Here is a 17377-nt window from a genome sequence, read left to right on the forward strand (position 1 = left end):
TATACTGTACCTGACTGTTGGAAATAATTTTAATAAAAAAAATATATAGGTAAATTATACTTTGCTTTGATTATATTGAGTAGATGCATACACTACCAGTAAGGCATGCAGTTCTCCTTACCATAACACTGAATATAGAATGAGTGAAGCAATTTAGGATACATCAATATTTCTTCCATATAATAATATATTCCTGTTCTGACCCCCTCCGCCGTCCAGTAACGAAAGCCGAGCTTAATTAGAATGTCCTTTAATAGCAGAATCTCGGTGGCTGAAAGCCAAGCAAACCAACAGATAGGGACCTTGGCAGCAAGTCCGACAAACCTTGGCAGCAATTCAGACAAATCTTGGCAGCAATCCAGCCTGCCAAGTTAATTACGTTATCTTTAGTCAAAGCGTTGACTTCTGCAAGAGGGGCATGTCACAAGTAGTCTTTTTTATAGTCTGGAGAGGAGCCTAATGACCACCAGCTGAGCGCAATTACCTCCTGTAATTGCGTAATTGTTCTTGATGCCGAGTAGCATCCAGGAAAAACTCACTGCTGGTTTCTGGATCACTCTCCCTTGTCTCCTCCCCACTGGCCCAAGGCTCAGGCACCACCTGGTGGCCAACCAGTCTCTCTGCGCCCTGCTTGGAGTTGAAACCCTGTCCAGGGTCCTCCACATTCTCCAGGACCGACTCATAGGGCCCCTCACTGTCGGAGTCTGGTGGCAGCTCCAACGGGTCCTGCTGGGACACAACATATTCCTATGCTTAAAAATTCATACCCATTTAACAACCTCCTTTTGTGTGAAATTCAAGGATGTACCTTGAAATTCTATATACTTACAACCTGAATATCTATGATACTGCTTTCTACCAGTAGCTTCTGCTCTCCCAGAAAGATTGGAAAGGATGAGATGAGATTTAGAGAGTAGCTCTTTCAGTTCCACCCCTTCCTCATATTAGACATGAGCCAAATGTAAAAAAAAGCTGCAAAACCTGGGCATTTTTAAAGAGAATCTTGGGTGCAGATTCTTTATGAGGGATTATGGATTTCTACCTGCTGTTGGGCATTAGAACTGTGTGTTGGGGAGTGGGAGGGCTAGTTCATGTACTGATTACTATTTTAATTTTACTTCAAAAATATGTGCAGCTGTGTCCTGTCTGGAATGAAGTGAATTGTAATAAGTGAATCAATAAATAACTGTGAAAACTGGAATTCTAACTCTAGAAAACCTCTTTTTCCAGCAAGCAATATCCATAATAATTATGGAAAAGTGAGGAGTGCCATATCCTAGTGCCATATCCTAGTGAAGCTGATTTTTAAAACATTTTTAAACCTTCCAAAGCATTTTGGAAGAATTTTCTTCATTTATTAAAGCAAGTGCAATGCAACTCAAAGCACATTTGTAATATTCATAATATGGCCACCATTTTTTTGTTTTGTTTCCATTTTCTTTTTAGATTAAAATTTTGTTTCCACTTCGGCAGCACTGATTTATAACTTTTAGTTTTTCTAAATATTCTCTAATTGCCTGCTCTTCTTTCATTCCTAGCCCTTGATTGATATCCAGCAATTACAATATTAATAAGAAAATATCTAGATATATCCTGGCAGAAGAATAAACAGGAGCAATGTATTGCCAAAGAATCTTCCAGGCATCTCATCAATCCCATGTTTTTTTTTTCTCTATGTAGAACTACCACTTTTATTTGCTAAATTTGCTTTGAACTGATTTGATCCAAAAGATGAGGAGATGGACCAATGTTCTTTGTCTTGCCATCTTATAACAGCAATCATTGTTTACCAATGTTATGCAACAAGATTTTTTCCCCCTAAATCAGATTTCACTGAATGTCATTTTAAGTCAACATTTAGTACAAATAATAATAGATATGCATGTTCAAACTGTGTCTTATTGAAAACAATACATGATTATTGGATGATATCTACACTCATGTGTAGATGTCTACCTATACTATAGTGAGTGAAAATGGCTTTGGATTCTGTATTTCAGTCTTCCCAAAGCCACTTAAGTAGAAATAGATTGACTTTTTAAAAAGCCTATTTGGTTAGCAATGGAGAAATTGCTACTCTCAACCCAGTAACATAACTGAATATAGGTTTTTTTATCTTTTACAAAGGGATCCTAAAAACCATTGTAAACTGATATTTTTCACAACTTGTTGGAAGGTATTCCAAAGCAGCAATTCTTCTGCCCAGGTGCCAGGTGGCTTCAGACAAAGGCTACCCTTTCTAATGAACTAAATATTGTAAATGATCTCTATATAATGTAGGCAGGACAGGAGGAGCCTGTACATGCCTTCATGCCACATTTGTCTGTAAGGCAGCCTTTGCTTCCTGCCACTTCATGCTGGAGCTCGCGCCCTCCATGCTCGGCCAAAGAACTGTGAGGTGGGACAGGACGACATGGCAAGGTGATGACCAGAGCCTTAATGCAGGAGGTGTCCTATTAAGACCCTCTGTAATGGCTCCTCTCCTAACTTGAAAAAGTAAAGACTCTTGAAATGGATTATTTCAAAAGGAACCTTTAATCAAGCAGGATAGAAACCTGTTCTGACCCTTCTCTGTATGATGAAGCACGCCGACACAAGATTACTGCTAGACAATTTATTCACAGTAAATTAACACACCGACAAGACTTTGGCAGCAACCCACACTTCCAAGATAAGAAATACACATGAGAGCTTCTCCAGTGTTAGTATATTAGTTGAATCCTGCAAACAGCCTCCTCCCAAACTCTCCTTATATACTCTCTTGGGAGGGACCTAATCACAACCACCTGGGTCCAATTATCTCCTTTGTCTCCTTAATTGCTGCCGGCGTTTATCCGCCCGCCTCTGCCAGACATCCGGGACCAATTCCCTCTGAACCTCAAAGGCCTGACGTCTTCACCACTGGCTTTCACTGCTGCTCCATGCCTCAGGCACCTCTTGGTGACCAATCAGCCTCTCTGGTCCCTGCTTGGAGTCTGAACCCTGTCCAGGGTCCTTCACATCTTCCAGAGCCGACACATAGGGCCCCTCACTATCGGAGTCTGTTTGCAGCTCCACCGGCTCCTGCTGGGTCACAACAGAAACCATTAGAAGCAAAGTAGCATCTGAAAACCTTTAGGCCATGCAAATGGAATTAAGCTGATAATGACCCCTCCCCTTTGTCCAAATGCAGATTCTGACCAATACACAAGTATGAAGATGCTTCCTTAACTCTTCTGCTCTGGGAGTCAATAAAGCACACGTTCCCATGGCTATCTCTAGTTAGACATCAAAGTTATATATCCCACATGCCTACCATAAACATCCCTCCAGAGATGTTGGGACCTTCAGTCTCCCGGTGACAGGAAACCAGTTGTAAAGTTGTAAAACTCAGTTGTTTCAGATGTAGCTAATGATTTAACTCCGAGGCTCCACTCCTCCCAATTGAATGGCAGTATCACTTTTAGGGATCTGACACCCTCCTTAAGCGAATGGCCGCCCACCCTGCATGCACCTTTGCTGCGTTTTGTGGCTTACTTGTGAAGGGTCTCCCCACAGTGTGCACCCTCCTGGACCCACCACAGCCAGCCAAGGAGTCATGACGGAGAAGGATGGGGAGGAGGAGGAAGGTTGCCAGCCCTGATTTCCAAAAAGAAGAAATAAAAGGAGTAGCAAAGAGCCACAAGGAGAGCTTACATAAATCCCCTTAAATAGTAAGGTGACCTTGACCCTCACTCAGATATTATTTCTCTTTTACCAATAAAGAATACTTTGGATGGTGACATAGATGACAGGACCTACCAGGCAAAAATATTTTGATATATCCTTATCTTCCTCTTTTTTTCTACCCCCTTCCTTCCATCAATAAACATCTACATTTAAGCAGTAAGATTTTTCAGGGGAAGATCAATTATATTTTTGGAATCTTTTCATAACAATTAATTCATATATTTCTAACAGGAAAATACAATGGGGTTCAAAGAGTCAGCAGACAATAGATAAGAAGTTTTTGGAACAAGGTCCCATATACAGTAGTTGGAAAAGCACAAGCTTTGATTTTAGATGGTTTCCTGTCAAGAATGGCTGCACATTTTAATGCATTCTATATGCATATTTACTATTAAATATGAATATATGAGGATTGTAAATTGCATAAAATATGTTCTCAAAAGATGCAATTATAGCTCTGTGCAAGTTTTAAGGTTGATAGACAGATATGTAAAATAGATGAATTCATAATTAAGTTTAATCTTAAAATGCTCCATTAATGAAATCATACCATGGAGATATTTGATCTCTACGCTCCTTTTACTGGTATCATTTTAATGAAGAGAATATCTAAAAATGGTGCCTTTCACACATGTATCTTCCAATGAAATCAATTTATGTAAAAAGACACTGACTATCCTGGTGAAAAAAAGTCTCATTATAAATATTATCTGAATATCTAAATATTCAGAGATTATGGGAAAATATATATTCAATAACAAACCGAACCTATGAGCTGATTACTGCCTAAAAGTAAAAGTAAGCACCTGCTTAGCCACATAAGAACAAAATATCAACTAATAAAAAAGAAGATATAAAATCATCTCAAAAGGTAGCTATTTCCTGGTAACTGAAAACCACATAGAGATCTTGCACTTTCAATGAACACCTAAGTAATTTGGTTAATACTGGTCTAGGCATGGATCAAAATAGCAATTTAGCCCATCATATTCCTCACTAATACATTGAAATATTTGATTTTCAGTTAGGTTTTGCTCACTGTGACATCAAACTTATAGAATTTTGTCAGTCAAGAGAAATGTATTTATTTACAGTATTTAAATGTTTTAAGAAGAAGAAGGGAATGAAAGGAGGAGGTTTTGGAAGGAAAGAGGGGAAGAGCAAAGGGGTGTAATAGGGATAGGTGAATCTCTTTGTGGGACAGGGCTGAGGGAAGAGAGAGAAGAAAAGCAAGGCTAACTAGCTGATCTGGTTTCCAATCCACTGAATGCCCGAGAAATGAAAAGGAGGTCTCTTTGGGGCAAGCCTGAGTGAGAAGGGAGAGAAAAGAAGCAGTGTCTACCAGTTCACCTGGCCTCTACCTCACTGAGTGAGGGAGGAAGCAACCCATGAGGATAGGTTGAGGAAAGGTAGAAAAAGGAGTATGGGGAAAGATAGAGAAAAGTGTGTGAGGAAAGGTTGAGAAAAGAGGAGGAGGAGGAGGAAGGGGAAAGAGAGAGGTCACTACAAAGGGAGGAAGGCAGAGGAATCAATGAAAGAGTAGAGGCAGTGAAAGCAGAGACCAGCAACTCCTACGCACCCGCAAACAGCTACAAAGCTTGCTGGAAAGTCGCCCTGCCCTTGACTGAACTATTAAAAACAGGGCCTGACAAAGCCAAAGGCAAATCAACCTATTAGGTGGGCAATAGACTGTTAAAAAGCATTTAAAAATTAAAATGGCTCTTTGTCAAAGAACCCATTCTGCAACACTCCAATCCAGAACAGCAATTCATAATCCAGGCAGATGCCAGTGATGTGGCTGTAGCGGCAGAGCTATTGCAAAAGAACAAAGAGGAACAACTCTTGCCATGAGCTTATGTCTCCAAAAAACTCACCGCCACTGACAGAAGGTGGGTCATTTGGGAGAAAGAAGCCTATGTGGTCCAGTGGGCCCTACTCACCTGGAGACATTTCCTAGAGGGAGAGATGTGCCATTCAAGGTCTGGACTGACCATAATAACCTCAAAGCCCTCAAAAGCCCCCAGAAACTGTCTCAAAAGCAAGTTCGCTGAGCACAATACTTCAGAATGTTTAAATTCAAAATGCAGCACATCCCTGCGGGGAAGAACTTGCTGGCAGATGCCTTATCAAGAAAACTGCACTATGACAGTTAGAGGGAAGAAGTGATTTACCATATCATTCCCCCCCAACCAAAAGGCGGATCAAGTCACCACCAGAGGCCAGACCAAACAGCATCCTATCCTCAGCCAGGGCAAGCTGACCGCAGCAATGAAATCGGCACTGCCAGCAGACCCCTGGCTCAATGACAACAAAGACATCCTGATGATGAGAGATGGCTTAGCCTGGAAAGAATCTAAACTGTACATTCCTGCAAACTTGAGGCTGGAAGTACTACAGCGAAGCCACAACGTGAAATTGGGAGGTCACTTTGGATTCCTAAAAATGCTCCACCTCGCCAGACATCAATTTTGGTGGCCAAAAATGAAAGCCGGTGGAAGACTACATGAAAAGCTGTGCCACTTGCACAACCATGAAAATACGGCCAGCCAAGCCCTCTGGATTACTGCAACAGGTGGCCAGCCGTAGCTGACCATGGGAAGAGATCACAATGGATTTCATCATAGAGCTCCCCAAAAGTGGCAGAAATAAAGTAATTTGGACAGTCATTGACTTATTTTCCAAGCAAGCTCATTTCATCGCTTGCTCGGGATTACCATCCACAAAGAAGCTAGCGAAGATGTTTGTTAAACACATTTACCGCCTACATGAAGTACCCAGGAGAATCATCTCAGATCGTGGGGTTCAGTTCACCGCCAAGTTCTGGAGGGAGTTCCTGAGGTCCATTCGGTCCATGCAAGGACTTTCCATCTGAGCACGAATGGAGCAGCAGAGAAGGCTAATGAGATGGTGGAACAACACATCCATTGTTATGTGGATTACCAGCAGGACAACTGGTCAGATTTGCTACCTTTTGCCAAATTCGCATATAACAACACTGTCCATAGCAGCACAGGATTAACTCCTTTCCAGAGGCATGGAATTTATTCTCATGCCTGAACTGCCCAGAGAGCCCCCCTCCTCCATGGCGCTCTACATGGGGCAGCCCTTGAAGAGTATTCGGAGACTTCAACTCGTCCAGAATGCAGCCGCGTGAGCGATTGTGGATGCACCTCGGTACACCCACGTTACACCTATCCTCCGCGAGCTGCACTGGCTACCGATCGGTCTCCGGATATGCTTCAAAATGCTAGTCGTAACTTATAAAGCCCTTCATGGTATTGGACCTGGATACTTGAGAGACCGCCTGCTGCCAATTACCTCCCAAAGACCCATTAGATCACACAGGGTTGGCCTCCTCCGGGTTCTGTCTACCAGCCAATGCCATCTGGCTACTACCCGGGGGAGGGCCTTCTCTGTGGCAGCTCCGGCCCTGTGGAACGAACTCCCCACAGAGATTCGGACCCTCACCTCTCTCCAGGCCTTCCGGAAAGCCATCAAAACCTGGCTGTGCCGGCAGGCCTGGGGTTGATGAGTTCCCCTCCCCTCTCGACCTGTGTGGCTGTGTGATTCTTGGCTATTTTAACTACTTGTATTGTGTTCTATGTTCCCTTTTCCCCCTTTGAGTTTTTCGCCGCCCTGAGTCCCTCCCGGAAAAGGGCGGCATATAAATAAAACAAATCTAAATCTAATCTAAATCCATGTCTCTGACTGAATGGATGGACGCTCTTAAAAAAGAATGGAAGAATATGAAAAAAGCTCAGGCAGAAGCATCAGAAGAGTACAAGAAACAAGCTGATAAGCTTTTACTCATCCCAACCCCACTTCCGTGTGGGGAATAAAGTTTTCTTGTCTACCAAATACATAAAGTTAAGAATGCCTAGCAAGAAATTAGGGCCAAAAATTTTAGGTCCCTTCCCAATACTGAAAATAATTAACGCAGTTATGGTTCAGCTCAGTCTGCCAAGAATTCTAGGGAAAATTCACCCCATCTTCCATTGTAACATGCTGAAACCTGTGATTGGGTCCAATCTAAGACTGTTGACCCAGCTTACCCTCCACCAGTAGTGATACAAAGAGAAACTCACTATGAAGTGAAGAAAATTACCACCAGCTGAGTGCAATTATCTCCTGTAACTGCGTAACTGCTCCTTACGCCTATTAGCTCTTCGATGCCGAGCATCCAGGAACAACTCCCTTGGCCCCTCCCCACTGCTCCAAAGCATGATGTCCGGATCACACTCCCTTGTCTCCACCCCACTGGTCCAAGGCTCAGGCGCCTCCTGGTGGCCAACCAGCCTCTCTGTGCCCTGCTCGGAGTCAGAACCCTGTCCAGGGTCCTCCACATCCTCCAGAGCTGACTCATAGGGCCCCTCGCTGTCGGAGTCTGGTGGCAGCTCCAACGGCTCCTGCTGGTCCACAACACATACATACACACATACATACATATTCAATGTCTTTATTTAAACTTTTAGTATTTTTATTCCTGCTATCAATATTACACAATTAGAGTTTGATGCCTTTTTTGCCAATATGCTTTCATTGGCTGGATTGGTCAAATCATTAATGATCACTTAAATTAGCAATCACTTCAGTCATAAAACACTCAAAAACCCTAAGCTGAGTTCAGATGCCATAATGAGCTGGGATACAATTGTTCCATTAAAAATGGTGAATGAGAAACTATAGTCTCTTGTGGAAAGGCTTTCTTTTTTTCCTAACTCTTTAGTCCCTTTCAGATTTTTTTCCTCTTTAGTGTCTTAGAAAAATGGCTATAGATACCCCCAAACAGCAGTGTCAAATGCACTCAAAGTCTTCTCTTCTTGTTATTATATCAGCACAGCTGATTCCAGAAAATGCTACAAGGAACTAATCCAGAAATGGCTTATATGGTTTTTAAAAATGTTATAATTTAAACACTGTTTGGGGGATTTTTCTTGATTACTTTCTGTATGTACAGCCTTCCTGAGCACCATATTCCGTAAGATTTTAGTTCTGAGCACAAAGTAACCATGCAAGGTTACTGATTTGTTAGGCAGATATCAAGGAGCTAAATAACTCTCAAAAGAAGACTATATTTGAGTAGAGGGTGTATACAAAATACTGTGTATGAACGGGTTGAGCTTTGATCAGAGAGACACATTCTCTGCCCCCACTTGACTATACCACATTCCACAGACTATTTGAAGCTACTTTTTCTCCATATAACGTATCCTATAGAAAAAGATTATATTATATAAATCCAAGCAAGCATGTTAATGGCACTATAGTGTTACATAGCATATTGCACACAAATGAGGCAGAGTTGCATTTTTCTCTAAACCTTTTTATATGTATATACATATTTTTAATCTCCATAATATAGAAGAGCTGCATGTTGTGACTGAGAATTAGTTTTGAGAGACCTAGGAATGCTCCTGTTTGTTCTAAACTAGTGTTTCTCAACCTTGGCAACTTTAAGATATGACAACTTCAACTCTTTCTCAGAATTCCTCAATCAGCTGTATTTTCTGGGAGATGAAGTTCATATATCTTAAAGTTGCTAATGCTGATACACTATTCAAGACAAAAAAGCACTTCTTGTCATTTAAACATAGCTCTTGAAAAGCTTCTCGCTTGTTATTTAAATAAATCATGTCACAGAAAACAAATAAGAGTAGTCTACAACTTTTTAAATTATTATTTCTTTTTCATTTGATGTTAGTTTATTGCCTTTAGTGTTTAACACTAAAACTTTGCTGTATTTAAAACTAACTTTGTTAGTTTTAAATACAGTTTTGCTTCTAATATTTTTAGGGTGAACAGAATTGTTTAATGAGCATTCATAACTGGAAAGCAAGCAATTGCTGCTAATTTTACTAAATATTGAACACATCACTTTTTTGACTTCTTTTAAAATATGTTTCTTGATGTTCTCAGTTATATTTCAATAATATACTTTCTTTAAGAGTTGGCTGAAATTTAATCCAAAAACTTGTAACTTCTTAAGCCTAATGAGGCTGGGGTTTTTTGTATGTCTCAAGCAGTGGTAGGTTGCAGGTTGCAGGTGGTACGCCCTGGTACGGGCGTACAGTGCTTGCCGGGAGCACTGGGTACTGTTCCGGTACGGTGCTCTGGAGGGCCCGCCTGTCTGCCCACCTGCCCACCATCCTTGCCTGTATTTGAGCTCTGCGGCGCTTCTGCGCACGAGCACGGAGCATATGGCACCTGCGCAACGCTCTGCTGAGCAGCTGAAGCGTCACGGAGGAATTGTGGAGCATCGCAGGAGGTAAGAATGCATACACATGCTGCGCACGTTCATGTGGTGGACGCTGGGCCCCATTGTACTGTACCGGTTGCACTGGGATCTGGAACCCACCATTGGTCTCAAGACAAGAGAAAAACTTCATTTGCTATATTTATGGTCTAAAGGTTGCACATATGAAGATTTCTTATGAATACAATGTCCTACAAATCAAGAATAAGATGGGAGAAGGTTTAATGGAATGTGGCTTCTTTGAAATAAATGAAAATATTAAGGGTTAATTTGAAAAAGAAAACCCAAAATATTAGAGATTAAATTTAAAGAAAGAAAACTATAAACCTAGCTGATTGGAATGTGAAACATGCATTGATAGTAAGAGGAAGAAGTAAGCTCTGAAGCCATCCAGTGTTACCCCATAAGCTTCTGTTATGTTTTGCAACAGACGTATACAGCATTCTGTGCTTGCTTGTGTATTTGCATCCCTTATGCCTTGACATACAGCTGCAGGTGGTCATTCAACCATATCAGCTAGTCTGAAAGGTCATGGCAGCATTTGCTAGTGTTGAATTTCTTGCACTTTTAAGCCTTATGATCCTCAATAATTCTAAACTAAATGTACAATTTTGTCTGAACACTTATTTTCTGTAGCAGTGTTCACATTATCAAATTAGTAACACAGTCTGTTGTTATTCTTGGGCTTTACAATGCATTTCAACATTTGATTTAAGCAAAGGTCAAAGCTGCAGGACAGAAATGGCAACATAGTTTTCAGCTATCACATGAAAGGAAGAAAGTATAGCCTTCCCTAAATTTGGCTTTTAGACATGCTGTCATGCTAGTCGCTCTTGCAGTCTCAGTGCTTCTTGTAGAACATTAGCTGCACTCTTCTCTCCTTCAGCTTTTGATCTATATCCAAATGACTCATTAGATTTTGTATTTTTTATTTTTAAATGTCTATTACTTACCCCTAGATTTCAAAATGATAGACAATTTCAGAAAAAAAAATCTATTATTGCAAAATCTATTATTACATATTATTCTATTTCTAAATATTGCAAGTGCATATAAAAAAAAATCTGTGAATGCAGATCAGATTGCACAATTCCTAGATCTTACTTCTACATGTGCTCTGTTCATGCAAGGAAGTTTTGCATAAGGATAATGATTTGATAATTTATTTTTTATTTTATTTATTTATTTTTATTTATTTCATCAAGCATGTATTATTTTATTTATTTCATCAAGCATGTACATATATGTATAAACATGATTTTGGATACATGAAATGGATATGAATAAAAAGAAACATTAGGACAGGGACAGTAGGCACATTGGTGCGCTTCTGCACGCCCCTTACAGACCTCTTAGGAATGGGGTGAGGTTGACAATAGACAGTCTAAGGTTAAAGTTTTGGGATTTGAGGAAGAAACCACAGAGACAGGTAGTGCATTCCAGGCATTGACAACTTTGTTGCTGAAGTCATGTTTTCTGCAATCAAGTTTGTAGCAATTTACCTTAAGTTTATATCTATTGTGTGCTTGTGTATTGTTATGGTTGCAGCTGAAGTAGTCATTGATAGGTAGGACACTGTAGTGGATAATTTTATGTACTACGCTTAAGTCAGACCAAAGGTGGCATAGTTCTAAGTTGTCTAAGCCCAAAATTTCAAGTCTGGTAGCATAAGGTATTTTGTTCCAAGCAGAGAAGTGGAGGACTCTTCTTGTGAAATATCTCTGGACTTGCTCAATTGTATTAATGTCCGATATGCAGTGCGGATTCCAGACAGATGAGCTGTATTCGAGTATTGTTCTAGCAAATGTTTTCTTTGCTCTGGTTAGTAGTACAATATTACCAGAGAAGAAATTACGCAAGATTAGATTAACAACTCTTAATGCCTTTTGATTTATAGAATCAAATCAGTATAGAAATCAAAATCTTTTATATAAAATCTTTTATAGATTTAAATTTATAGATTATTCTATGGACTAATGAAATGATTTGTGAAGCTGATGTAGACATTCTTAAAGATTATATGTAGGAAAACGTGGGCCAATCAAACTCGAGTCATAATCAATTTTGGAGTGTATTTCATGAGAGTGAAGATACCAGCTATACAATATTCTATCTCTGCCTCATTTTACACTTTGCACAGTGTCTTCTAATTAAACATTTCTATACTGATCTATAAGGATAAACTAAAATGATTGTTTGACTCTAAATAATTTGCATTTAGGACAATTTCCTCAATATGACATAAATCTGCATGTTTAATAGGAGATAAGCTTCACTGTACAAACATTACAGCATTAGAAATGTTGTACTGCAGATGTTGCAGCTTATATATTGTAAAGATGATGAATCACAATATTATTTTCTTTCCATTTCCATTGTTTTATGTCTTCAAAGACATAAAGTATAACTTGATAATTAAAAATAATTTTAAAAAAGTGAATGAGAGCTATGAAAATTCTTTATTAGTTATAGCTGGGAGGTCCAAATTGTCAGTATTGATCAAAATTAATCTTCCATAGCGGTATAGGATACAGCATGTTATACTTTATTATTTTCATTTGGGAATTTGAAATATTCACATACAACCAAGACAGTCAAACTTTATTAGTATTATTCAATGTTCATTGGCTTTGCTTTTTCTATATGACATAGTCCAAATAATATGATTCAAAACAACTAACTGGAATAATGCGGAAGAAAAGAAAATCACAGTGTCTTCATTTATAAAAATACAAACAAATGAAAACAGCGAGGCTCCAGTTTTTATCCTTTAGTATGTATCAGTCTGTATTAATTCTGTAATAAGAATGGGAGCCTGGTTTTCTTGCTTAACTTTATATTTTTTTATACATAAATCATAATTACTTTGCATTCTATAGCTGACAGCATGTTATTAATGTTATTCATTATATAATTCATTACCTTGAAAAAAAGTGTAATCTCTATCAGAGTTCTTCCACCCACTCACAAATTAGAGCAGTAGATCAACGTTTCCCAACTTAGTACTTTGTAGAATTTCTAGCCAGCTTTTGGTCATATTAGCTAAGATTTTGTAAGTCCAGTGTATCTGGCAGGAACTAGATTGAGGAAGATGGACAATAAGATTTAATAGATTTAGCAAGTGAAGTACATTCCTTGTGGTTTTAAATTCTCACTGATTGTACTAGTCTATGCACAAATCAATTTTTCAATGTATTAATATATTAAGAATATGGTCAAATAACAGAATTTGAATATGAAGGAGAGCTTGAATTTAGGTCACTAATTCTTAAAAATTAAATGTCTTCATATGGCAGAATAGAAAAAAGGCATGGTTCATATAAAGGTACAAAAAACTCTTAGGCAACATGTGCTGAAAAGTAATGGGAGTGTTTCTTCTCATCTTCCATTGTGATGTTAATTGCCAACTATTTAGCAAAGGAAAGTCTTGTAATAACAGGACTTATTAGCGTGTTCTTTCTTTTAAAAAAATTAAGTATTTAGTTTATGTTGCTAAATATATTTATATTTTTTAAATTCACAGAAAATGAGACTATACTACAAAATGAATAAACACAATCAAACCAGAACAGACTGCAGTGTCACACCTTCACAATGGGTTAAGATACAGCAACCAGATTTAATATAAGTTGATATGCTGCAGAACTCTTAATTCATGTAGATACTTTATGTTCCAAACAGAATGGTCCTGTATAGAATGGCATATACAGTACATATGCATTCTGTGTGCATTCTTTTTAAGCAGTATTTGAAAAGAGGAAATGAGTCTTATTTTGGTTTTAAGAGTAGACATTGTTACTCTTTGGAACATGCAGATAATAAATTCTAAATACAATGTGGAATATTCATACTATTCCTTTTTGATGGAGTTTTTGTTTCTCCTGCCATCACAATATAGCCAGCACAATGAAAATAAGTAAAGTGCAGAGCAAACAATTAAATCATAATGATACAATGTTACACAAAATACAATGAACAAAAGGAAATAAAGTATCTTGTAAGCAATATGCTTTAGCACAAGACACTCAGCAGGTGAATTATAAATTTCATTTTGCTGGCCAGACATTCCTGTATGATCAAAAAAAGCTTGTTTATCGTGTCTAACAATATTCGTTTTCTTTTCGGTTATTAAACCTTCCGAGTGTAAGTTTGTCTCTTCTGTTTCTTCAGTGGGTTCCCTAATTAAAATTGTAGGCCTTATTTGTTTTTCTGGACTGAACTCTGTTTGATGGGGAAACTGGCCTATGTTTCCTTCTCTATTCTCACTAGGAGGAAATTCTTGTGGCTTAATGATATTTTGAATAACATGAGTTATTTCATCTTTTGGGTTGAAGTTACATCCAGATTGAGCTTCAATTTCAGTTGAAGCATCTGTGGGTGGAGGCAACATCTCTTCTACTTCAGCAGTAGGAGGGCTTACCAAACCTTTGGTAGATATCACTGAGGAATTTTTATAACAGCTTCCCACCAATTTTTCATCCAAATGGCATATTTTTGGTTCAGTTGTGGGACCTATGTGAGAAAATGAACTCCAGATGCTTCCTTCTTCAGCTTCTTTATTGTGTAAGCCTTGTGAAGAATGTTCTGAATGTTTCAATGGTACTTCACAATGCACACCTTGTTCAGAAACAATTTTTCCTTCTGCTGAAAAAGGACAAAACATTTCAGTTGATGGTGAATTATTTACATAATTATGTTCTGCTTTGGCAAACATTTCATTTGTTGCATGGGTTGAAATCATTTCCATATGTACTGTTTCATATGTGGGCACATTATTAATACCTGAAGCAGATATTCCAAATTTGGTGTCACATAATACACCCTCTCTATTGCATTGACAAAGAGGATAATGTGACCCATCATTTCTTCCTTCATGTATATCAAATACTATTTCCTTTTTCTCTGTGGGCCTGTCACTTAGTGCAATCTCTTGGGGCAGCTTAACAATTACTGCTTTTTCACCTGCAGACATTTTTTCAGGAATGCCCTCTGATGTCATTTTAATTATATAAGCAGCTGTGACTGCTTCTGTCTCTCCTGTACTATCATGCTTAGTGACTGAAGTCTCCTCATACCTTAGTGCATCTTGGCAGGTAAATAGTTCATCTGTGGGACTTACTTTCAAACATCTTGTATTATCATTAATACCCCCCATGGCTTCAACTCCTGTTAGTTCCTTCATCTGCACTCTTTTATTTGCTTCACTTTGCCTTTCTGCCAACTGACTTTCTGAGCCATTCCACCTTTGAATCATCAATCTGTCCCAGGTACTCTGATCTTTAAGAATAACCACATCAGGTTCATTGTGGTGAGGTTCTATCTCAGAAATATTTCTGTTTGCTGGATTATCACTCTGACTGTACTTCCTTTTTTCTAAGTTCTTTCTACTACCACCAGACATTTCCTTTGTTTTTATTAATATAGATTGCACAAAGATATTTTCATCAACTAGTGGTACAACATGGGATTGGCTCTCCCAAAGTGTATTATGAACTTTCTCAGGGATTCTAATTTCTTCTTTTTTTGAGTCAGAATTTGACTCATCTATAATACAACTTTTGCTTTCTGTTTTATTTTTATCTGAGTTTCCACTGTCACTTAAATATGTAAGCCCTGTTGATTTTGACATTTGCTCTTCTTTTATTTCACCTGGGACACTGGAAGTCATTACTTCTTCCCTTTGAGGTGACTTAGTTAGCGTGTTGATTTCATAATTATCACATAAGACATGTTTTTTATATCTGTTGGTAGGAGATATTTGTTTTTCTGGAGAGTTCTCTAAAATTCTCAGCATGATTTCTTTCTCCTTATCAACATCATACTCAGACTTATATTTTTCTTCTACAATGTCTTCTGAATAAGAGCTTACCAAATAATTTTCTGTGACATCAGCATTAGCTATGGCATCACTATTTAAACCTCTGTTTACACATAATTTGTTTTTGCTTTCAGCTTTTTCTCTTTGGGGTTCATGTCTGATGAAGTTTTTTGAATTTAACTCTGGAATTTTGAAAGCTATTTCCTGTTTAAGTTGTTCCTGAACTGTTTTGATATTATTATACTTTATTTTCAGTGTATTTTCTTTTAACTTCCCTGCTTCAACATCTTCTAAGGAAATCGTCTCCCTTGCTTTTTTGAAGTTATAATCATCCTCACCTATGAATAATGTCTCTTTTGTTTTATTTCCTGGAACATTCTTAAATTTATCACTTGGAACATATGCTTGATGCATTCCACAATTGTTTGAGACAATATCTGGAAAATAGGCAGTCTGGTTTTTCTTGATTTCAGACCAATATTCTGGTGAGGAATAGGTTTCATTTGGATGTAAACACTCTAAGGATGCACTTTTTTTTAGTGAGTCAACCTCACTGCATTTTTCTGGGAATAATAACTGCCTATCATTTCCAATGGAATATGTTTGATTATTCTGCAGTTCTTTGTCTGGTAAAGCATGTTCTGTTGAAGAGCTTCTAGGCAGAGGGTGTCTAATCAAGCCATACTCTAGTTTGTCTCCCAGTTGTTGTAGTTCATTTGGAAATCTCACTGGCTCAGTTGCATAGGAACTCCCTTCATTCACTGAAGAACTTCTGCTTCCAGTCAAGTGCTGACTTAGCTGAAACAATAGAATAAGAGTATGTGTGAATGTGTATGTGAATAGACTATATGCCTCACTCATACACACACACACACATGAAAAGGGGTTCAATTCAAGAAGGATCTTTTTTCCAATAAAACCCATTTTCAGAAAGCATACTTCCAAGCTGTTTACAAAATGAATATTGCATTTTAAGCACATGTGCAGGCACAGCCACAAAGGGCAACAAACAAACATACTGTAAGAGGCAAAAAAATAAATTTCCACTTTTCTTCTTTATGCCTGTCCCCATCTTAGCCTGTTTATTTATGAGCTCAGTAAGCTTCAAGTATGTTTCAGAGAAATGAATCCTGAAGAGAAAATTCTGTACAAGGCAAACTTATTCAATCAGATAGCACATTCCATTCTAGGCATGCTTTATTTTAAAGTGAGTGTAGTGACACAAAACATCAAAGCTAAAGAATGTACAGGAGTGTCCAGTAAAATAAAGACACATTTGCACACTGACAAATACTATAAGGATTATGTTTATTTTATTCTCACAAGACCCCTCAGACAGGAATGTTTTAGTTAGAAACTGTAGAAACTGAGAGTTAGGAAAGGCCACAAAGATGTTTCTTCAGTATCATCCCAATATTAAATTATATTATTCAATAGCATTTGCTCCTTTTGGCATCTTCCCTTGCTTTCAAATGCATAGACAGATGGTTCTATGCCAATCAATTAGAAGGTAGCAACTTGGATATTCCCTTATTACACTTGCTGCAGATATCCCTATTACAATGTCTCTTATTAATATGTTTTCTGCAAAGCCTCTG

At 38.3% G+C, this 17377-nt stretch overlaps 1 protein-coding gene across 1 annotated transcript in view; it reads right to left on the reverse strand.

The window, feature by feature from the left end:
* Positions 1–13811: 13811 nt before the first annotated feature.
* PPP1R3A (protein phosphatase 1 regulatory subunit 3A) overlaps positions 13812–17377 on the reverse strand; it is a 39511-nt gene continuing 35945 nt past the window's right edge. Inside the window, exon 4 of the mRNA XM_032221840.1 lies at positions 13812–16577. Coding sequence (XP_032077731.1) covers positions 13812–16577 — 2766 coding nt within the window. The remainder of the gene's footprint in view (positions 16578–17377) is intronic.

The sequence above is a fragment of the Thamnophis elegans genome, chromosome 7, assembly GCF_009769535.1.
Source record: "Thamnophis elegans isolate rThaEle1 chromosome 7, rThaEle1.pri, whole genome shotgun sequence".
Classification (NCBI taxonomy): Eukaryota; Metazoa; Chordata; class Lepidosauria; order Squamata; family Colubridae; genus Thamnophis; species Thamnophis elegans.